This window comes from Perissodus microlepis, chromosome 11, assembly GCF_051167445.1.
Source record: "Perissodus microlepis isolate ML-2025 ecotype Zambia chromosome 11, ASM5116744v1, whole genome shotgun sequence".
Taxonomy (NCBI): domain Eukaryota; kingdom Metazoa; phylum Chordata; class Actinopteri; order Cichliformes; family Cichlidae; genus Perissodus; species Perissodus microlepis.
The window spans coordinates 10,479,368-10,500,008 of NC_140471.1; the positions used below are offsets into that span (position 1 = coordinate 10,479,368).

General features: G+C 39.0%; 1 protein-coding gene across 1 annotated transcript in view; it reads left to right on the plus strand.

The window, feature by feature from the left end:
• The window catches only part of cdkal1 (CDK5 regulatory subunit associated protein 1-like 1), a 252,886-nt gene that overhangs the window by 220,971 nt on the left and 11,274 nt on the right, over nucleotides 1–20,641 (plus strand). Inside the window, exons 13-14 of the mRNA XM_084943963.1 lie at nucleotides 13,457–13,540; nucleotides 18,003–18,167. Of these exons, the coding sequence (XP_084800089.1) occupies nucleotides 13,457–13,540; nucleotides 18,003–18,167 (249 nt within the window). The remainder of the gene's footprint in view (nucleotides 1–13,456; nucleotides 13,541–18,002; nucleotides 18,168–20,641) is intronic.

Sequence of the window (20,641 nt, forward strand, 5' to 3'; positions counted from 1 at the left end):
AGCAAGTATAAATGCTTCATTGACTGTTTGTGTCACTTCTTATTGGGACTCTGGCTGCCAAATAACAAAGTAAATTAATTCATAGATCAGCTTGCAAAAAGCAGAATACTCTAAAATGACGGGTTCCCCTCTCTGTGATTTAATCGAAATGCCTTTGTCACCATCTGAAGACTTTTCATTTGGGGTGTCTGTTCAGAGTCATTCGGTTTGGGAGACATCTTCCTGATGTTTTCAAGAAAAGTCACCCCTTTTTTCTGGGTCAGATATCCTTCTAGTTTCTGGCCCTCAATTCTTGCATAGTGTGGAAGGAATTTTTAGTCAGTTTGGAGGTATATCATCTCAGGTTGCTCTCGTTAATTACTTGTTTTCTTTTCGAGTTAAAAAGAGTGACATATTCCAACCTTCAAATCACGACTCTCACATAGTCCATGTGCTAACGGCTAACAAGCACATACATATCCAGTTTGTCAATTCTTGACCCTGTGGCCACTAAACAGCCTGTCTTTATTTATTTATTCATTTATTGATTTTGCGCTTTCCACTCAGGCTACCTACATATACATCTATACACTTTGATGGTTTAGATTTACCAGCAAAAATAGGGCTGTACTTGTATTGAGTGTCTGCAGTTTTTAATATGCACCACATTTGCACAGGTGGACTAGAGTGCTTTGATTTTACTTTTCCTACTGCATTTTCAGTTTTTCTATGTTCTCATTCCTCATTTTAATTAGTGTATGTACCTCTTTTAATTGCCTGACATATCTAAAGACTGAACCTGAACCTATTAAGAAATGACTCCCACTTTTCTGTGATTTACTACTATTCACTCAGAAATAGATAAATGCTAACATTGTTACAAATTAGCAGCACACGTGTGTTCTTAAAGACGCTCTTAACAACAACAGATTGCCTCATTACCTCCCCAAAGACTTCTATCACTCACCTGTTTTTTTTTGTTTGTTTTTTTAATCAAAAAGTATAAAAGTACATTTGACAATAAGCCTGCGAAAACAAATGGATTGCATAAAGAAAATAAAAACCTTCAGTCTTGCATCCTCCTCTCCACATTTCCTTGTTCAGGACATCTGTTGTATTTTTGTCCTTGGTACCTGAGTGACTCGTTGAAAGGAAAAAAACAAAGTACTTCACAGTCCATCATTGCTGCACTTCAGAATATACCATCAGTGGGACAGATGAAGAGGATGCTGAATCAGGAAGACTCGCACACACACGCGTGCAAATTTTTTAGCTCATGAAGGGAATCAAAATGTTGAGATTCCAAGAGCAAGCAACCCTATACAGCACACATTTAAACCCCGTGTCTGCACTCTATGTGCATAAGTGAGGGAAATTAAAGATGCACATCACAATTATACACAAAACCTACTCCGTGCTGAACGACAGCTGCAGCTTCCTTGATATTGGTTGACGGGAACGCTTCTGTTTGTGAAGGAGGAGTATTGTTGGGAAAGATTTAAATTCAGCGAAACAGAAAAGAAAACTTGGTAATAAGATTAAGCACAGTTTTTTTTTTTTTTTTTTAAGAAATTGTATATTTATATAGTATTCATAGTATTCCTTCCAACATTTTTAAACTTGTTAAAATGCTACACTACAGTTGCAAATTTGTTGGCTTCATCTAGTGACAAAAATTCCATTGTTTGTCTTTGATCTCCAGTGGGAAGTACAAAATTATCTTTTAAACAAATGAAACATAAATCTGAAACACCTCAAACTACTGCCTACCAAGCAAACATAAAGTAGAATTAATGTCACACCAACATGTTATAAAATGCATGAACATGAATAAAAATAGACCATCATATACTTTTCAAGAACAAGATTTACTGAAGGTATTATCGATCCCTGTTTTCAATGTCAAGTCACTCGCCAACCATTACAGTGGTTTGGGAAATGGGCTTGGGATTAGAACCTGGATAGATGGATACAATAAATGCCTTAAATGACCTACTTCTACACATTTATTCCCAGTGGACTGTCTTATCACTTCTCACCAAATTGAAAGTCTTTTATCAGTATTTTTGGATTTGTGCAGTTGGTAAAAAAAATCACGTTTAGGAAAAAAAAAAAAAGCAACAAGAAAAGAAAGAAATATGCATCAAGGTCATGATCCAGCTTTTAACCCAGTGAGGCATTAGGACTATCCTCGCCTTATCCCAGAGAGCCACCAGGATGGCCTTGTAGCTCATGATTTTCTTTCTCCCTTATCACATACTTTCCCTCATCCTAATATGATGACTGGAGGGCTAGCCTTGAACAGCAATCCGACGTTTGCACTAGATAGGCCAGTGCATGTGCGATTATTTGTTGTGTCTCCCGGTGTGGCCTCCAGTGATAATCATAATTGTACCGCTATTGCCAAGGCATTAGCCTCGGCTGCTATTATAGATTAATGTTGATGTATAGATGTATGCCTTACATGTGAACTCTGTCTTACTCTCTCTATTTCTGTCTCCTCCCGTGTCTGTTACATATTCACATAAATACATGAATTACACACACCAAGGCCTCCAGGCCCACAGGGACATAACAGACAATCAGCCTGACAATCGCAGCTGAGCTCTGATTGATGCTACAGTTGCATACACACAGACACACACACAGTTTCAGACGCACAGATGCTGTAATGCCAAGAGGACTTTGCAGCCTACATCCCTACGTAAACATACATGTACACAGACACACACACTCTGTCTAATAAGCCTGACAATAAGGGGCTGAATAAATGAAGGACGGAACGTTTACAATCGCTGTGGTCAGGAGCGAGTTGAGGTTAGTTGTTACTTTTCTGGGACAGGAAAGAAATACATGGCCAGTCCTCTGTCTGAAACCTTGAAGATCAAATGGGTGTAGGCCAAAGGGTACTGGTGACAGTTTGTGAGGAGTGGATGTCTGCAGTATCTCATGTAAAAAAATAAAAATAAATAAATGTATTGTTTGCCGAGCGGGTGCATGGAGCAAAGCAATGTTTTTCAGTTAATATTTCTGTTATTTAAACTTAATTAAAGTAAGAGAAAATAAAATATTGAAGGACGTGATAAACTCGAGACCACATCCACCTACTGCTCTCGTGCTGTGTGATTTCTTTCTGTGTATTTCGTTCACATGCTTTTCTAAGACATGACACGTTAATCTTTCCTCTAGCATGACCAAGTATATGTGTTTTCAGCAGTTTGTGAGTTCTCTGTCTGTGATGCCTTGGATTTTAGCAACTGATGTTTCAGAGGCTTTCCTCCTGTGTCTTCTGCCACGTCTCTGTCTTGATGTGATTCATTCCAGCATCTGAGACACTAAACAGCCTACGGGCTACTGTCACAGGCCTGCGTGTTTATGTGTAGTGAGAGATACATCTATCTGTCTCTCGTCTGACAAACTAGATCTGTCACGCTGGTGGCGGACTTGGCTGTCTTTTCTTTTCAAATGGCTGAAACTGATGAGGCAATCAGTTGCTCATGTTTGTAAGTTTTTTGTGAAACTTTGCAATAAAATTATATGTCGTCTGTACGTTCTAGATTATAGAGTGCAAGTAGGACCAGAGTACACATTCATGAGGTTAAAAGGAATAAAGCAGCTTTATGGGACATATTCCATATGAGCAATAATTCGAATAAATTAACTGTAACGGTAAAAGACTGCACTGTGTAATCATTCTTATTTGGCTTTTTTCCCTATGTTTTTAGAAACTGTTTAGCAAACGATATGTATTTAGAAAGTCTCATCGAGGTCAACGTCTCTTTTTCAAAAACAATTGTAATAAACGAGAAATGTTATTCCAACTTATTCCAACAAAATAATTAAAGCTTGTAAAGCTTTGAGCAAATGCCTTCTAGATGCTAAAACATCCAGTCTTTTCACTTAACCCACAGTTATGACTGTAGGAACTTTCTGCTATAAAGAATTTCATGCCAGTGGTAGATACCGTCCTTAGTTCAAGGGTAACGTCAGTATTAGTGAAAATAAAAGGTGAAAATATGCAGCGCTATGCAAAAGTCTTGGGTCGCTTCTCCTATTTTCAAGAACTAATAAAAACACATTGTAATAAAAATACCCAAGAGATGCATCAGGCCCTTCAAATGATCCAGTTGACCCACCATTTGCTGAAGCTTCAATAGAAGTGCTCTCAATAGGAGGACGGCTGTTGAGAAGCCATTCTTAAAGAGGGGGAGCGGCCAGAAAAGGCTGAGGTGTGCCAAATGACTCATGTTTGGTTCAAATTAAGATCAAGGAGAGGTACCACAGTGCCTACAGGCAATATTAAGTATTAAGTAGAATTAGTATTTTGGGGCCGGCTAGGAATGTGACTTGAACCTTTTGTAAGGGTAAAGAATGTTTAATAAACTGGTGCGATCAGCAGTAACACGAGCATTAGTTGGTTTCACAAGAAGTAAAATAAAAGGTTTTGGAATCAAATAGTTTAATCATGTAACCCGACGATGTGTTAGTTGCAGAAGTTATTGTTAAGAGCAGATTTCAAGTCTGCTGCTCAGAATGAAGGACATTATTATTTGCAATGGAGCCCAGCACTTTGTGATTGTTGTGTTTTTGCGTTGATAGAAAAGCTTTATTATAGGACTTTGGTTGTTGATGTTTGGTGTATGGAGTTTTCTTGTATGCTCACTTTTGGGCATTTAAATCAAATGCAGGCAGACATTCCATTTTGCGTAAACGCAGAATGAAATAGCTCAAAAAATAGGGTTTAAAAGGTAGGTGCTTTGTACAAGGTTTCCCTTTGAGGTTTTTTTTGTCAATTTAGAAGTACTGTGAGAATGTTTTGGAACATGTTACCAAAACTGACACTGAATACCAAACCTGTTCATTGTTATTGTGATGATTTTGCGCTAACCTTCGCATGCTTTCAATTCTTTAGTAAACACTCTGTGAAACTTCTTGAAAGTCCTTGTTTGACACAAGACATATTATGACCTCAGCATTCAAGAAAACTATAAAGAACTTTGCTTTGTTATATGGGAGAACAGCAAGGATGCCGTCCTTCAGGCTTGGAAAGTCTGTGTTCTTGGTGCAAGCTTAACCAGCATTTTGTAGCATTTCAAAGTTCAAACACTAACACTTTTTAAATTTGCACACATATTAACAATTGTGTAGTAACCCCTCTTCTTTTAACAACAGTGCATAAAAGTCTCTGAACTGTGCAGACCAGTTGCTGAACTTTTGGGAGAGAAATGATGTCACATTCTCATCTGATATAGGATTCAAGCTGCTCAACAGTCTTGGCTGGTTTTTGTGGTGCAAAAACGATGTTCACACAGTCACACACAGTCATGCATATGTGTTCAGACCCATACACATGGCAGAATTCAATCATTCAGTTAGGGAATGCTAGCAGTTGCAGACTTGTGTATGTTATCGATCATATAACATCAGTTTCTGGATTTTTACCTAGTAAAAAATCTCCCCTAGGTGGTCCATGTGTTGAATCAGTAGAAGGCATATACTCCAGGCATGCCAGTACTTCACCTGGACTCTTCTACTACGAAGCCATGATGTTGTAATGGCAGGAGTATGCAGTTTAGGATGAGGCCTTCTCTGAAAAAGACATTCTCTGCAGGGAGCAAGTGTTGTTCTAAAACCATTGGAGAACTCTGCGCTGACAGCAGGCCGGATGGTCCTTTTTCCTCTTTAGTCTCAAGGATGCAGCATTCATGTTTTCTAAAAAAGAATTTAACATCTCAGTTTGTCTGTCCACAGAACACTTTTCCAATTTGCCTTTGCAGTGCTTTTAAAATGTATCCTGCATTTGTGGATAGGACATTGAACTGTGATCAGACAATGATTTCCGGAAGCGTTCCTGACCCCCATGCACTTCCATGACAGAGCCATGCCTGTTTTTAAAGCAGTGTCGCCTGAAGATTACAGGCATCCTGCGCTGACGTTTAGCCTTGTCCCTTGCATACGGAGATTTCTAATCTAATCTCTGATTTAGATCTCCTCATGTTTCTGACCCGTTGCCAATTAACCAAATTAGTTATAAAATGTTCCTCAACCTGTTTCTTTTTAGTACCACTTATTTTTCCAGCCTTTATCGTTCCCATCGCAGCTTTCCTGAGACGTGTTGCTGGCATCAAATTTAAAATTAGCTAATACTTTTTAATGAAATACTAAAATGTCTGTTTAAATACTTGATTTTTATGTTCTACTGTGAACTAGATATGGGTTTACCAGATCTGTAAATCATTGAATTCTATTTTTTTAATAACATTTTTGGAATCAGGGTTGTACTAATTCTACTAATTTTGCACATTTCCTTTATTGTGGGTTTTAGTCTTCTTGCTAAAAAATTCTTTTTTTTCTTCCCTTCTGTTTAACAGTTGTTTCCTTTGAATCAGCAGCTCAACGTTATTAAAGTCTCTTTTTTAAATTGTATTCACGTGCATGAGAGAGCTTTGGTCTGATGAGTTCTGTGAGTGCTGGAGAAGACCTAGAGGGGGCTTGTAGATTTGATGCAGACACGAAGCATTCTGCTTGGGTAAAAACTGCCAACACTTCCCTTTGCTCTGAGAGAGGACAGTGGACATTACAAGGCCAAGAACACTTTACGGGTCTGATTCAGAGCCTCAAGGCAAATAAACAAAGTTAATCAACAAGAATATTAAGCTGTCTAAAGAGCCTTTCTCTGTAAATGTGGAGCTTGGGTTAGACTCTGTTTATAAAGTGCTTTGCTGGACAAGTTGTTATTGTGAATACTTTTGTCCTGTGTGTGTTGTGAGAGTTTGTTATGATCCAGGAGATATCTAGGCCTTCATACACATCCACACTCCCCTTTCTGTATTTGTGATGATCCTCATTGACGTATTTTTTCCGCAAAGCTCTTTACCCTAACCTTTACCATTACAACTAGTGTGGCTAACTCCAAACCTGAACTGTTACAGATTTTCCATTATAGTTCTGTCTTCTATTAATCCGTCATTATTCTTCCATAGACAACCTTCAAATGCAATTTTTATTTATTTATATAGTGCCTGCATATAATAACAGTCACTTTCAAGGAGCTTTGCATTGTAAAGTAAAGACTCTACAATGGGCATGTCATTGAAGAGTCACTATTCTGCTATATTCCAGCTCTTCAACTTGTTCCATGCTGTTTATCAGTCTTGACTATTATATGGCTCGGTCAATGGTTCACTGATACTCAGCTTCAAGGTTCCAAGTAGAAAATAAGCACAAACACTGATTTTTCCTTCAGTTTTGACTCTATTGTATATGTTTTATTAAATCAGCAAATGATTTACTGAAATATCCAGGGAAATAGGGAGGTTTGAAATTTCCAGACAGCATTTTTAGTCCCCCGCCCCCAAATTGTGTAATTAAATACTCTCATCAGGTCTGTATAAACATCCGTATAAGTTAAAACCTCACAACAGCAGGGATATTTCTAATCTATAGTCACCAAAATATTGAAATCCTTGAAAAATACTTAAAAGAAAAAAGCCAAAAAGCACTTTAAATGTCACTGTGAACTTGTTTTGTAAGAGACAATGTTACAGGATATTTTTGTGTATCATAGGCATAATCTCAAAAGCATGAGAAGTTTCCCTTTGTATGGTTTAATCTGTATTATGGCGTTATTGTGTATTTTGTGTTAAAAGAATGAATTCCACCATTAATGGATTTTCACATTTACAGTTGCAAATTATGTTCCCACCAATGTACATGTAGGCACTGAAGTTTCAGGCAGGTGGATGGAGACTACTTTGGATTAACAAACACCAGGTTTTAATTTATTTATTTTTTCTGTTTCCGTCAAACGGAAAAATCTTCACACACAACCACCTTTAAAAGAGTTATTCATGAATTCACGGTCCGTTTTTCTTACAAGCGGGAGTGTTTGTGTATAGATCTGGGCAAATCTGAAGGACTTTCAAACTTCCTTTAAAAGCTATAAAATAACTTTTCACTTAATTTTACCACTGAAATTTCTAACATGTTTTCTCAAAGTGTAGTTCCTCCCTGAAAGCTTAAAGACATTGATTGCTTTGTTTCCTTTTCTGTGTATGCTTCAATTTGTGTGTAATCAGCGTTTGACGTATTTAAGATTAACCAGAACTGTTGCATTGTTCTCTAAGCTAACTTCTCTATTTTTTCCCCCTAAAATATTCAGTAGTCATTACTTAATTATACATAATCACTGCTTATTTGGCATCATGCATTATCAAACTGTAAATTCAGCTGTCAGATTATGGTTGATCTCACTTTCCTTTACTTGCTGGAGGTAGGTAAAACAGTGATAGTTTCCACAGGCTAGCAAACCACACATTTCTTCTTATATACTTTATATTGTTGCAGTTCTGAAGGGCTCAGAGAATCAAGCACAATGCAATTTGAATCTGCTGTAAAAACAGTCAAGTGCATTGCCCGAACAGAGTGTTAGGAAGGTTTATTGACTTGGTGAAGAAACTGTTGGTGCTGGTGTGTATGTGTGTGAAGTTATTGACCTGGACCAGCTAGTAGAGGCTCTGACTGGGACAAAGATCTGATAACTGCTCCCAGGCTATTCTGTTTTAGCTTAGTTTGACTAAATTTCTTCAATGTTGATCCTTTTTTCATTTGTTTTCTAACCTTTCTTACATCTATTCCTTGTGTCTTCGTCATTTGTAAGCTATTACTCTGTCTAAAGTAATTATGTCTTGTGTGGAACAGTTTATTTGTATAACTTGATTTGATTTTACATTTGTCCCTGCAATCATTAAACCAAAACCACCCATAATCCCCTCTGTTTCATGGCCAACACTTAAAAATTTGAGTCTCTTTTATATTGTTTTTTACTTTGAGGCTAAAACAAAATACCCAGACCAACAGGGGTGATTTTTCCATGCATCTTTCAAGAATCAAAGAGAACCTCCAAAAGATCAGAGCTTCTTTCTTTTGCCCTGTTAAATCACTCCCCACAGCGATTGTTCAGCAGGCAACAAAACAAACTATCTTTCTACAAGTAGCTACAAAAAAGCAGTGTGTGTGTGCCACTTTGTGCGTATGTCATAGTTGAGCAACGTTTATGTATTGTGTATGTTTATGTATGTGTTTGTGTGATAAACTGTGTGTGTATATAAGAATCGTATGGATGGATAATGAGTCCAGAGGATAGTTGAGGTAAAAATGAGTGCGTCTGTGCAAGACTGTTGTGATAAAATGTACAATGGTTGCTAGAACGGCGTTTAGCGTTGTGTTTGTAAGTCTACAAGACACTGCTCAACAGTGGTGTTCAGGATTTTTCTGCACACAAACTGAGCTTTTCAACATTTCAGAACAAACCAAAGGTGGATGTTCAGGTTTATGAGCCAAAAGAAGAAACTACAATACTGTTTCTGACAATTTTTTTTTTTTGTCACTTTCTTTATTGCATACCTGCAGCACCACACAACATCACAGTCCGTCAGCAACCTTCTCCAAATTGAAAGAGGTGCATGCATTTACACACATGGTGTAACAGTAGTTACAGTACACTAGTAATGTCGTAAATAACTGCAGACATTTGAACACGATGACAGGGATCAGTGATTTATATACTTGAGCTGCTGTTCTTTTTACTTGTTGACTGCTTTAAGTATTAAAATGTAGTCCCCATGCGAAGAAAACTCTAACCTAATGCATTAAATATCAGCTGCTGTGCTGTGAAATCTTGCACGTATTAAATAATTCTGTAATAGTGGTTTGTTACATCATTGTGGGAATGTCTGAATGAAGCTGTGACGGGCATGAATGTAATACTAACCTATGTCTGAATGACGTTACGTATCCCACTACAACATGCACCGACTGCTTCTCGCCCAGATTAGTCTTCCTGCTCAAAATGAAAACGACAGCAGCAAAATCATTTGGATGATGTTTAGTGGCACAGATAAAAATGGTGATTAAAATTCGAAGCCACAGTCGTCTCCTTGTTCTTGTTATGATGTGGATTAATTATCAATTAAACACATGATCCCGCAAATCTTTACTGGATCTTCGGTGTATCCTGGGATGTTGCTCTCTGGATGGTGAAATAAAAAACCATCATGCTGTGTAAAGACATTCAGTCCTTCTTTGTAAAGCTGTGACGTTCTTCAACAGATGGAGTAAATACAAATCTAAATACACATACATGCGCAAATATGAGAGGAAAAAACAAGCCAAAACAAATCCATACACAAACTGTTATAACTGGAGAACTACTTTAGAACTACTCCTTACAATATTTACATTGTTTATGTTTTATTTAATTCAAAATGGTAAATATAAAGGTCAATCGAGTACAGTAGCAAGTTGGTCAGCAGTTTTGGTACTGTGAGAACGTGTTGAGTCCTGCTGGAAAAGGATATCAGCATCTCTATGAAGCTTGTCGGCAAAAGAATGCATGAAATGCTCTGAAACCTCCAGTAGGTTGCAACATTGACTTTTTGACTTGATCATACATAGTGGGTAAACCTCCACCACCATTAGAAGATGACCACATGGGACCCTAAATCAGTACAGAATGAATAAACTTCACACTAGCTTGAATTATCCTGCCGTAGGACCTTAAGACTGTCTATAGGACCTTGATTTCCTTGACTTAAAATGTTACTTTCATCTAAAAAGGACCACTGAGCAGCAGTTCAGTACTTAGACACTTTTGACGTTGTCTCTGGTTCAGGGGTGGCTTGACATTGGTAATGTGACAGTTTAGCCACATTCCTACCCATCCGTGGCTCTTGTTGCACTGTCTTCATTCCTCGTGTTCTTGAATCGACTTTTCTTGACAGTCCTCTTAAGGCTACGGTCATCCCTGTTGCTTGTGTGTGCACTTTTTCCTGCCACACTTTCCTCTACCACTTAGTTTTCCATGCAGCACTGTGAACAGTCAGCCTTTTTTGAAATGACCTTCTGTGGCTCGCCTTCCTTCTGGACGGTGTTGATGATGGTCATCTGGGCCACTGTCAAGTTTGCAGTCTTCCCCAAGATTGTGTTTGCATGTACAGAGCTAAATTAAGCTACACAGTATTTTACTATTTGAGCAGTAATGTGTTGAAAAGCTGAATTAAAGATACCAGGGTTCAATCAAAATTAAAATTAAAGAGAAGTTTGACATATGCACTTAGACTCCATGAAAATTACCTTTTTGTTCAATTAAATTACAAAAAATAACTTTTTCAACAATACTTTCGTTTTTAGATGCACTCAGGCAACATTAGTATGTGTGCATACATATACATTTCCACATAAATTTTATATTTATAATTTTGTAATGTACTTGAAGGGGAAAGGAGAATTTGACTATGACTAAATAAAAGGTATTTTTTATCTTCCTGGAAAAATATTTTGTCTTCGGTTTAAGTGCACTAAGAAAGGCAACAATTGAGTGCTTGCTGTCCAGTAATAATGGTCTTATGTTTGTTTGTTTTTTACCCACTTCTCCCCCTGAAAATAAAACCCCTCAAATAAAAACAATTTATTTGAACGCTTTTTGAGTCTGTCTCTGACTCTGCAGGTGTTCTCTGTGAGAGTCAGTCAATGATGAGAGGAAGTGGCTGAAAACAAAGAGACAGCCCAGAGACAGTAGAGAGGGATGTAAGAAAAAGGGTAAACATGGGGGGAAAAAAAGGAAGAAGAGAGCGCAGAATATGGACGTCTGCAAAAATGGAAATACCTTGGGCGATATGTCAGAGCCATGACTTCTAAGGCTCTGACATTTTGCTAAGGAAATGATCAGTCAGCATACTCTGAGTAAAGGTCTCATCACTGACAGAGTTAAAATGCAAATGCTACCCACAGGACACCTGAATTTGAAACATTTTCAAATGCAGTTAGGTCCAAAAATGTTTAAACGGTGACACTTTTCTCACAGTTGAAGTTGCACAGTGTTGCTTTAAGCACTGAATGCTGTCAGCCTGTTTTCATGAGCTCAAATGAAATGGACAGTTTACTCAAAACTGTTAAATGAAAAAGTATGCCTACTTTTTTCATTATTGTTTTTTCATTAATTAGAAGATCAAAGCCTGGCTTCGGTTTAAACTCTCATGTTGGCTTTTGAAAAGTACTTCTGTGAACCCCAAGTCGAAGCAGATATCAGTGCAAGTCGTCTTAGCCTGCAAAAACAAAACAAATCCATCTGAGAGACGGCGTGAACATTAGGACATCCACAGTTTGGTACATTGTGCTGTGTTTGGCAACATAAACCGGCCTGGAAATCCTCAAGACGCGTGTGTGGTGATCAGTCATGATATAGAAAAACCTCTTCACAACAAGGTCATGAAAAATCTCCAGGAGGCAGGAAATTATGTGAAAACTATGAAAACAAACACTCTAATACTAAGTAAAAGACAAAGAAAAAAATTAAAAGTTCAAATATGGAGAAAAAGGAGCAACTGAAACAGGCTGCATGCCAGGTGATGCATGTGCACATTAATCAAGTCTACCATAAAGAGAAGAGTGAAAATACAAGGATTTAACACAAGTGCAGCTACTGATCCATTGGTCATTTTTAGTCACGGCTGCCCAAGAAGATGACCCTAAAGGTGATACTGGCCAAAGTTACGTCAGAGATGAAGGGAAGAATTAATGCATAATTTATACCTGTTAATATACTTAAAATGAATTAGCCGTTTAGGAAATGTACGGGCGTATATATAGTCATGAAGCACAGAAACTGTGATGAATTGATACTTGTTCAAATGTGGAAATGCTTCCCCCTTTTTGGTAAGAAAACTAGTCCTAAATAGATTTTATTCTTTCCTGTAGAACTTTCAAAAAAGTTCTTCTACTCTTCTATTAATCCTTCGGAGAGTCAACAACATTCCTCCACAAAAATGTGCTTTCTCTCATTTCATCCAACACTAAATTGCCAGATGGGGAGACCTTGTAGTATTTGATTTTCTGATGTCCTGAATAGACTGTTTTCTGTATGCATTTGAATTGCATCGTGTATAGACTTTTTTTTTTTTTTTTTTAAATGCAGTTTTCTGAACTGAATAGTGCTCGCCATCTCTTTGCAAAGCACTAAAACTGAAGTGTCTCTGAAACCTTGAGATTTTAATTAAAAGGTGAACGGCGGGCACTAACATAAAACTTGAAAAAACGTGAAAGAGCAAAGCTTTTATTGAATATTGGATCTCCGTGAATAGAAGCTTGACTGAGGAAGCTTGCTTGAATTAAAACTGAAGAAGAAACGCGGCCTATGTAACAAAAACTGCAACCCCATAGCCAACGCATCTATGCACGGCAGACATTCATAAACGTCTGCTGTGCATGTGTACGCTGCAGCAGTAAATGTGTTCATTTTCAGCGAAACTAGCAGTTTTACTGGATGAGCTTAAATCAAATGACTTTACAGCTTGTTTATTGTGAATGGTTAATTGATGTCCACCTTTAATATAGTACAATTTTTCCTTTTTGTCTGAGTAAATCCATTGGATAACTTCTTTCTCTCTCCTTTTCACTCTTCCTCCCTCTGTCTGTGCAGGTAGGGGAGAGACAGCATGTGTTGGTGACAGAGGAGTCATTTGATTCCCAATACTATGTGGCTCACAACAAGTACTACGAACAGGTAAGGTTATTGTCCAGATACATTAACCAACGACTCAAGCACACAATCCATAAATCGTGTTTGTTTCTCACCGTTTATATATCGAATATATTTCTTAAATGCAATCTCAAGGAGCCAGTGAGGATAACTGTGAGCCGTGCCTTTGCTGAATTTAATTATTCTCTACCAAATAAAAAGTGTGCATTTTAGTGTGGTAATATTTAAAAAAAAATGTCATATTTTGATAGTGAAAATTTAATCTAAGTGCACAGACTTATGAATAGCTTGTCTGCTAAAGAACCATTCAGCCAAGCTCTTGCACTGTATGGATCAATAATGCTTAAGATGCTCTCCACATACACTTTCCTCCATAGAAAACTCTAGTGGAAAGGCAAATTAATCAATAATTTAACGAATATGTTTTTTCAGTGTGAAACTTTTCCAACTCAGGACTAGTCACATTAGGTGTCAGATGCTTGAGCTTGTATTGAGTAAACTAGGTTAGTTGTAATATCAAACGCACTCACAAATACACACATACACCCTGCGGTGGTCATGGCAGCATTTGGAGGCTGATAGCAGCAGTACTATTTTTTTTAACTGTACTAACATTAAGGTCAGCCCTAAAGACATGAACATTCCATCCTGCAAACCCACACACACATATACCTTTGCATGGCTTCAAAGACCCTCTCAACCTGTGAAAAATCCACTTTAAAACATCTTCAAATAAATCAATTTCCTCCTGCTTTAACCATCATCAGAAACATGTTTGAAGTTATGCTTTTTATTAGCAGGGAGGGCAAAGGATGGTAATAATTTTTCCTCCCTTCCACTTCCCTCTCCTCCCCTCTTCTCCTCCTCCTTTGCACTTTCTTCTGTAGGCTATAAACTTCAGTTACAAGTGTTTCTCGGTTCATGTGTGCGTTGCGTGAGTGCGCACTCCTTAATGCGTGCCTGGATTTGTGTATGTCTTGGCATGTGTGTCAGCTGACCGTACTTAAGCACAATCTCTGACCCTCTTGTGTTGAAATATCCATACTCCTGCTGAACATGCAAACACTTTAAACATTTGCCTAAAATAGTTTGGGACGCTCTAGTGCTGTTAAAACAGACTCCACAGGCAATAGTCCCATAAGTCCCGTAAGTGGTGAGGTGCACACTCCATGAATCACACTTGTCTTTTCAGCACATCAAACAGATGCTTGGTATGAATTAGACTGGGAATGCTGGGAAAGGGAACACCTGGAAATCAGTCATCTTCTTCAAATCATTCCTGAAGAATTTTTGCATTTTTATAGCTGTAAGAGCCCACATGTAAGACTACAGTTTAATTAGCTGCCAGTAACTTGTAGTGGGATGTCGTGCTTCCCATCATTTACAAAGTGATCCCTAATTTCGCTGCAAAAATAGCCATTTAATAAGTTTGTAACTACAACATTGTCTGATAAAATCAAGCTTTTTTGTCACTTAGGCTACAGCCACACTAGCCCGGATAGATTTGAAAATGGTGTTTTCGTCCGCGTCCACACTAGCGTTTTCAGTCGTTTTCACAGAGTTGTGCGTCCACATTGAAACGGCCGAAAACGCTTACGTTCCAGTCCTGCGCATGCGTGAAACGCAAGAAGATTCGACCTGCCACATTTCTGTCTGCCGCTTATTTGCTTTCCCGAAAAATGTTGAGGAAAAGCACCGAGTTTTTTAAATGGACTAACAATGAGGTGGAGTTGTTGCTGCGAGTAACACAAAAGGTACAAAGTTGCAAAAGCAAGTGAGAGTTAAAGAATTTGAAGAAAAGCTATCTGGAGCATGCACAGACTGATATTAATCTTTAATAGGGCTGTCAAAACTGAGAGCAAGCAAAACAACTGCTGTATAGTGCCCTCCGCTATCTTAGTTTAATTGGTCACATGACTGCATCACATGACTAACATGCGTCATTGTTTTAGAAACTCTCCGTTTTCGCTGTCCACACTGCAACGCGAAAGCACCGTTTTCAAATGTACGCGTTTTCGAGAGCGTTTTCAAAAAGCTGCGTTTTCCATCAAAAGCTGTGATTTTCCACCATTTTCGTGTCAGTGTGGACGGGAGGCCAAAATGGAGAGAAAACGATGGACGTAGCCTTAGGTGATGTTTATGAAACGAGTGCTCATAAAGCACCGGCTCTTCCTCTTACACGCTCACTTTTATGAGTCTCACTGCAGACACATTGGTTCTGTTTTAACCCAGGTGTTCATAGCAATAGTAGGTAAGTCACAGGAAAAGGTCATGGGCAACAGACTGAAAGTTACAACCAGCTTCATTTGGAATCCGTCTAAAACAGAGAGGTTAATAGACACATGGCAGAAAAAACAAAAGGTGGTGACCTGAAACATAACAGATACATTCAGGAGACATTAACTTGTCCAAAAGGAGCGTTATATGGGACCATTAAGGCAGCTCACTGATCTCCAGTTTATACACATTATACATTACAGATGTTGTGAGTTCAGCCTCACTTTAATTCTTACCATATTGATCCATGCAGATCTAATTATTCTAAAACCTGTGTTATTATTGCTAAAAAGATTGTGTAGCAATAAAAGTGTAAATGGATGGAATAATGGATGGCGACAAAGGGAAGTTAAGGTAGTTGAACTGTAAAAGAAACAGTGAGTTTGAGAGGAAAGGAAAGGACAGGAGGAGGATGTGTGGGCTGAAGGAAATGGGGAATAAGGAAGAGAGAGGTGTGAGAGTGAACAAATGGCCTAGTTTCACTTTTACACCATCAGATGGATATCTATCCTGACGGCTGTAATAGGTACCCAACCCACCTGTGTGTGTGTATGTGTTAGTGTCTGAGTGAGGCAGCAGGAGAGGGGGTTTCCAATGAAATCAGACAAGCTCTTTCATCATTTAATCACTATGTAATGGGCAACGAATGACCCTCACCTACACACACACACAAAGACAGCTATCTCTTCCACAGCCCTGCGGTTTCACCTCTCCACTCACAGTCTGGCTGCTGGTAACTTACACGCACACACACAGCCTCTCTCTGTGGTCAGAGTGTTGAGCAGCAGGTGTGTTGATTGGGCAGACGTCGTGCTGGCTTTGTGTCTGTTTGGCCAGCACTCCGTCTCCTATCATATTTTACCAGCTGGATGAAGCCTGACAGATTAACACTGAGGCAGGCGTGCCCCTGCCATCACACTAGTAACAATCTCTCCTCCAGTTCATACGCTATTCTCTGCTCAGTCAGTGCCTAAGCCCTGCAGAGTAGTGTAATGGTTAGACGGACCACCAGATGATCCGAGTCGGCACGTCAGCGCCTTGCCGAAGCCAATGTGAACAAGACATTGAATTCCCAGCATGTCTGAGGCTGATGACCCAAACTCTGATCTGTCCTTGGAAAGGATTAAACAAAAACGTTACAGGACTTATAGCAGGGACAAGGATCAGTGACATGCCTGATCTTATTATCATCATTATTCATTTTGTACATCATCTTTATCTTTAATGATGTATAATAATATGCTAACAAGTTCTCAAACAACTTTTTCAAAGGTTATTGTGTAGTGTCAGATGTAAACCATCTAGGTGGATGGATTTACATCTGCTATTATTCTCCTAAGGTGTTCACAAAGCTTGATTAAAAAATGATGCCTTCTTCACAAAGAAAGTCACACTTTTGCAGTGATTAGAATTTAAGAAGTTTTTATAACTGCCTGACATCCTTCAAAAATGCACGCACACCAAATCATTTAATTAGTGTTTACTACATAAAACGACTGAATCTGAAAAGAAGAGCCGAAGAAAGGGAGTAAATCGGCACGATAATCATACACCATACATCATTATCAGCTTGTTGACTTTGTAGCTAGTTTGAAATTGTCTTTGAAGGAAAAAGTATTTTCATACAGTCTTTATTTACAGGAATAAGTCATTAAGAACAAATTCCCTTCCACATGAATCCGTAATTATAACTCTTTGTTTTCCCTTTCCTTCCTGCTGTGATCAGCTAAGATGTGCAGTTGCCATGGTGAAATAATAAGACAAACCAGCAAATCCTTCCCTCTGGTTTAGCGCCCAGCTGTTCCTGTACTTGTCGACCTTGAGGTCTTCCATAAATGGAACTGAAAGCACTCAGTTGGGGGGGTTTGTTTGTTTTTTTTCCGCTGTTGTCGTTGTTGGTTTTTATTGTGAAGCCGTGGACTGGCTAAATCAATATGGAGGTTGACAGATGTAAAGAACCAGGGAACATTATCTGGTGGAGTGGACGGTTATATAGGTCTGCTTTTTTATGTCCATCACAGTAAAGTCTTTTAGTTATCTTCCATGTACTCCACAGAAGGCGACTAAGCGGCAAACAACAAAATTGTATCCATTATATTCTACCTTGAAATTTTAGCAATATGGAGTTGTTAGAATTTTCGCCTTAAAGTGTTTTTTATTTGTGTAATTTTTTGCAGTGAAGTCATTTATGATGTCCTCCGATTTGCAGGTGCTGGTACCTAAAAGGGTGGAGTTTAAAGGAAAGATGATTGTGGTGGATGTCTATGAGGCAGGAAAACACTTCATGAAAGGCAAACCAGTAGAGGAAAGTAAGCCGTTCACTCCTTCCATTGCCATGCCGCTTCAGAAAGGAGAGGTGTCTGGTCTGCTGCAGGTAAGCACATACATGCATGCTTACAGTTACAGTAATTAAATTAATGCCTATATGTGTCATTGTCTTGTCAGTCACTCGTTATGGTGCTATGACATTTTTAAAAAAAATGGATGCAAAAACAGATATCGTCTTTCAAATATTCATATATACCTTGGACAAAAACACACTTGTTCAAAAAATGAAGAACACCAGGTGATCACAGTATAACACAATATAAGGTAAACTTCAGGGATATCAATGTGTCAAGTTACAAAGTATAAATCACTGTGAGTCCATTATCCCCCCTCTGGTCCACTGGAGAGGCAAAAACAACACAACCCCCAAAAAGGGAAGTTTTGTGCATGTTGGCTACAGATCAGTGCTCTCTCCTTCTCCCTCCTGACTAATTTCTCTCTACTTTCGCTTTAGGCTAGTGTGTCCATGTGACCATACCTACAGTCCATTCAGGCTGCACAAGCAGACCTGCTCCTCCAGGATTGCACTTCTGCACATGCCTTCACAAGAAGTTTTGTGTCTCAGCACAGTCTCAGGAGTGTGAAGGGGAGCTGAACATGACCATAGAAGGGCACTGAGCCAGCAACAAGGCATGGTATCTGCTGCTTTATGTGATGAGAAACAGGAGGAGGCATAAAATGCATGCAGCAGGCTACTTGTGCATGTTTCTACTCAGCCTATCAGAATCGGCCTCCGTGAGGGTGGCATGAGGGTTCTTGGTCCTTTATTATGATCTGTGCACAGGAGTGCTCACTGCACGGTGCGAATATGTACACAGCACCGTATGCTAACACAGTAGGTTACATGTGTGCATGTTACTGAAGAATTTTGTAGGGTTCTGGTAGAGCTCCTCCTGCTCCTCCTTGTACAAAAGAGCAGATTTGGGTCTTGGTGCTTGGCTGATGCACTTTTACAGACCTGTCCAGCTGTTCTTGTGTACAGTATTTACTCCCTATTCTTGAGACTGTGCTGGGAGACACAAAACGCTTCTGGCGGCAATGAAAATGTCCTACTGCAAGAAGTGGAACACCCGTGCAATGTGAATGGGTTGCAGGTACTTTCCCATAATACCAAGAATGACAAGAAAAGTAACAATGGTCTATGGCTCCAAAGACATTCTCCTTTTTTTATTTTATTTTTGGAGGTTTTGTTGTTGAGCCTCCTGTGCAACTGCTGTCACTTTAATTGGCACCAAAGCAGGTGAAAGTGACTTATGCTTCCAAAGTGGACACATTTATATCCCTGAAGTTTAACTGACTCCACGATATACTTTGACGATCCAGTGTTCCCTTTTATTAAGACCACTTCACATGATGTGGTACTACTGGTTCCTGTTCTAATAGCCACTTGGTGGATAGTGCTCTGAACAAATCGGCTACAGCATCTTGGGAACAAGGTTTGTAGGTTGCTCTTTGTAAGCTACACTGTAAGCAAACTGATAGTTGTCCAAGGTGGAACAAATAGTGAACCTGAGACGGTGAGTTGTGATGGAAGCAAATGTAATGTGCAGCAGGTACACCTAACAGATAATTAGAGTCGCAAAAAAATGTTTAAAATCAGGATTAGGATGCATTCATTGCTCATAAAGTGTGGTGTGGACTTCATTTTACACTCAGTTCTTTATGTATTTTGCAAATCAGATGAAGGTTATATATTGTATCAGCAGTAAGTACAGAAATCTTGGTCTGCAAAGTCTTGTGACTATGGATGTATTTGATCAAATACTGGGGTCTTGTCTTTTTCAAGTAGTGAGAGGATCTATCTCTCACTCTGTGCACTTTCTTTATCAAAACTATTAAAATTTTGTTTACAACAGGCTATTCAAATTGTGTGCACTCAGCATCTGAGTCAGGTGTGTATTTATGCTTGTCCATAATTTGAATCCATGCTCAGTCCTGTAGTTTAGGAAGAAGCCCCAGTGTATCATCCGTGAGATAAGTAATTTCAGATAAGCTGCAGGCTGGCTAAACTGTCCTTTTCAACACACACACACACACACACACACACACACACACACACACACACACACACACACAAGCACATGTACACACAAAACCATGTTAATGTATCTGTTTCACTGCATGTTATTTTTCACTCTGACTAGCTATAGCTTATAGCTCAGGACATGGAGCCACAGACCAGAATATGATACACTTTCTAATTTCACACTCCATCAGCCTTTACTGCCAGACGTAGAGGGAGGGGAAGAAAGGAACAGACAGAGACATGGTGGGAGGGGGCATGGATGAAGAGGAAAGCAAGCAGAAAGAGAAATGGAGAGCAGAAACTGAGATAAAAAAGAAAGGGAAAAGAAGGATTTCACAGGAAGCCAAGTGGCACGTCACTCAGCAGTAAAAAGTTCAGAAGAGGAGACTAGGCCTTGTAAAACTACTAGCTTTATGAATCCCGCAGGTCATCCAGCACACATGCATTCGCCCCTCACCCAGCTTCATTCTCAAACACTTGCAGTCTTCCAAAAG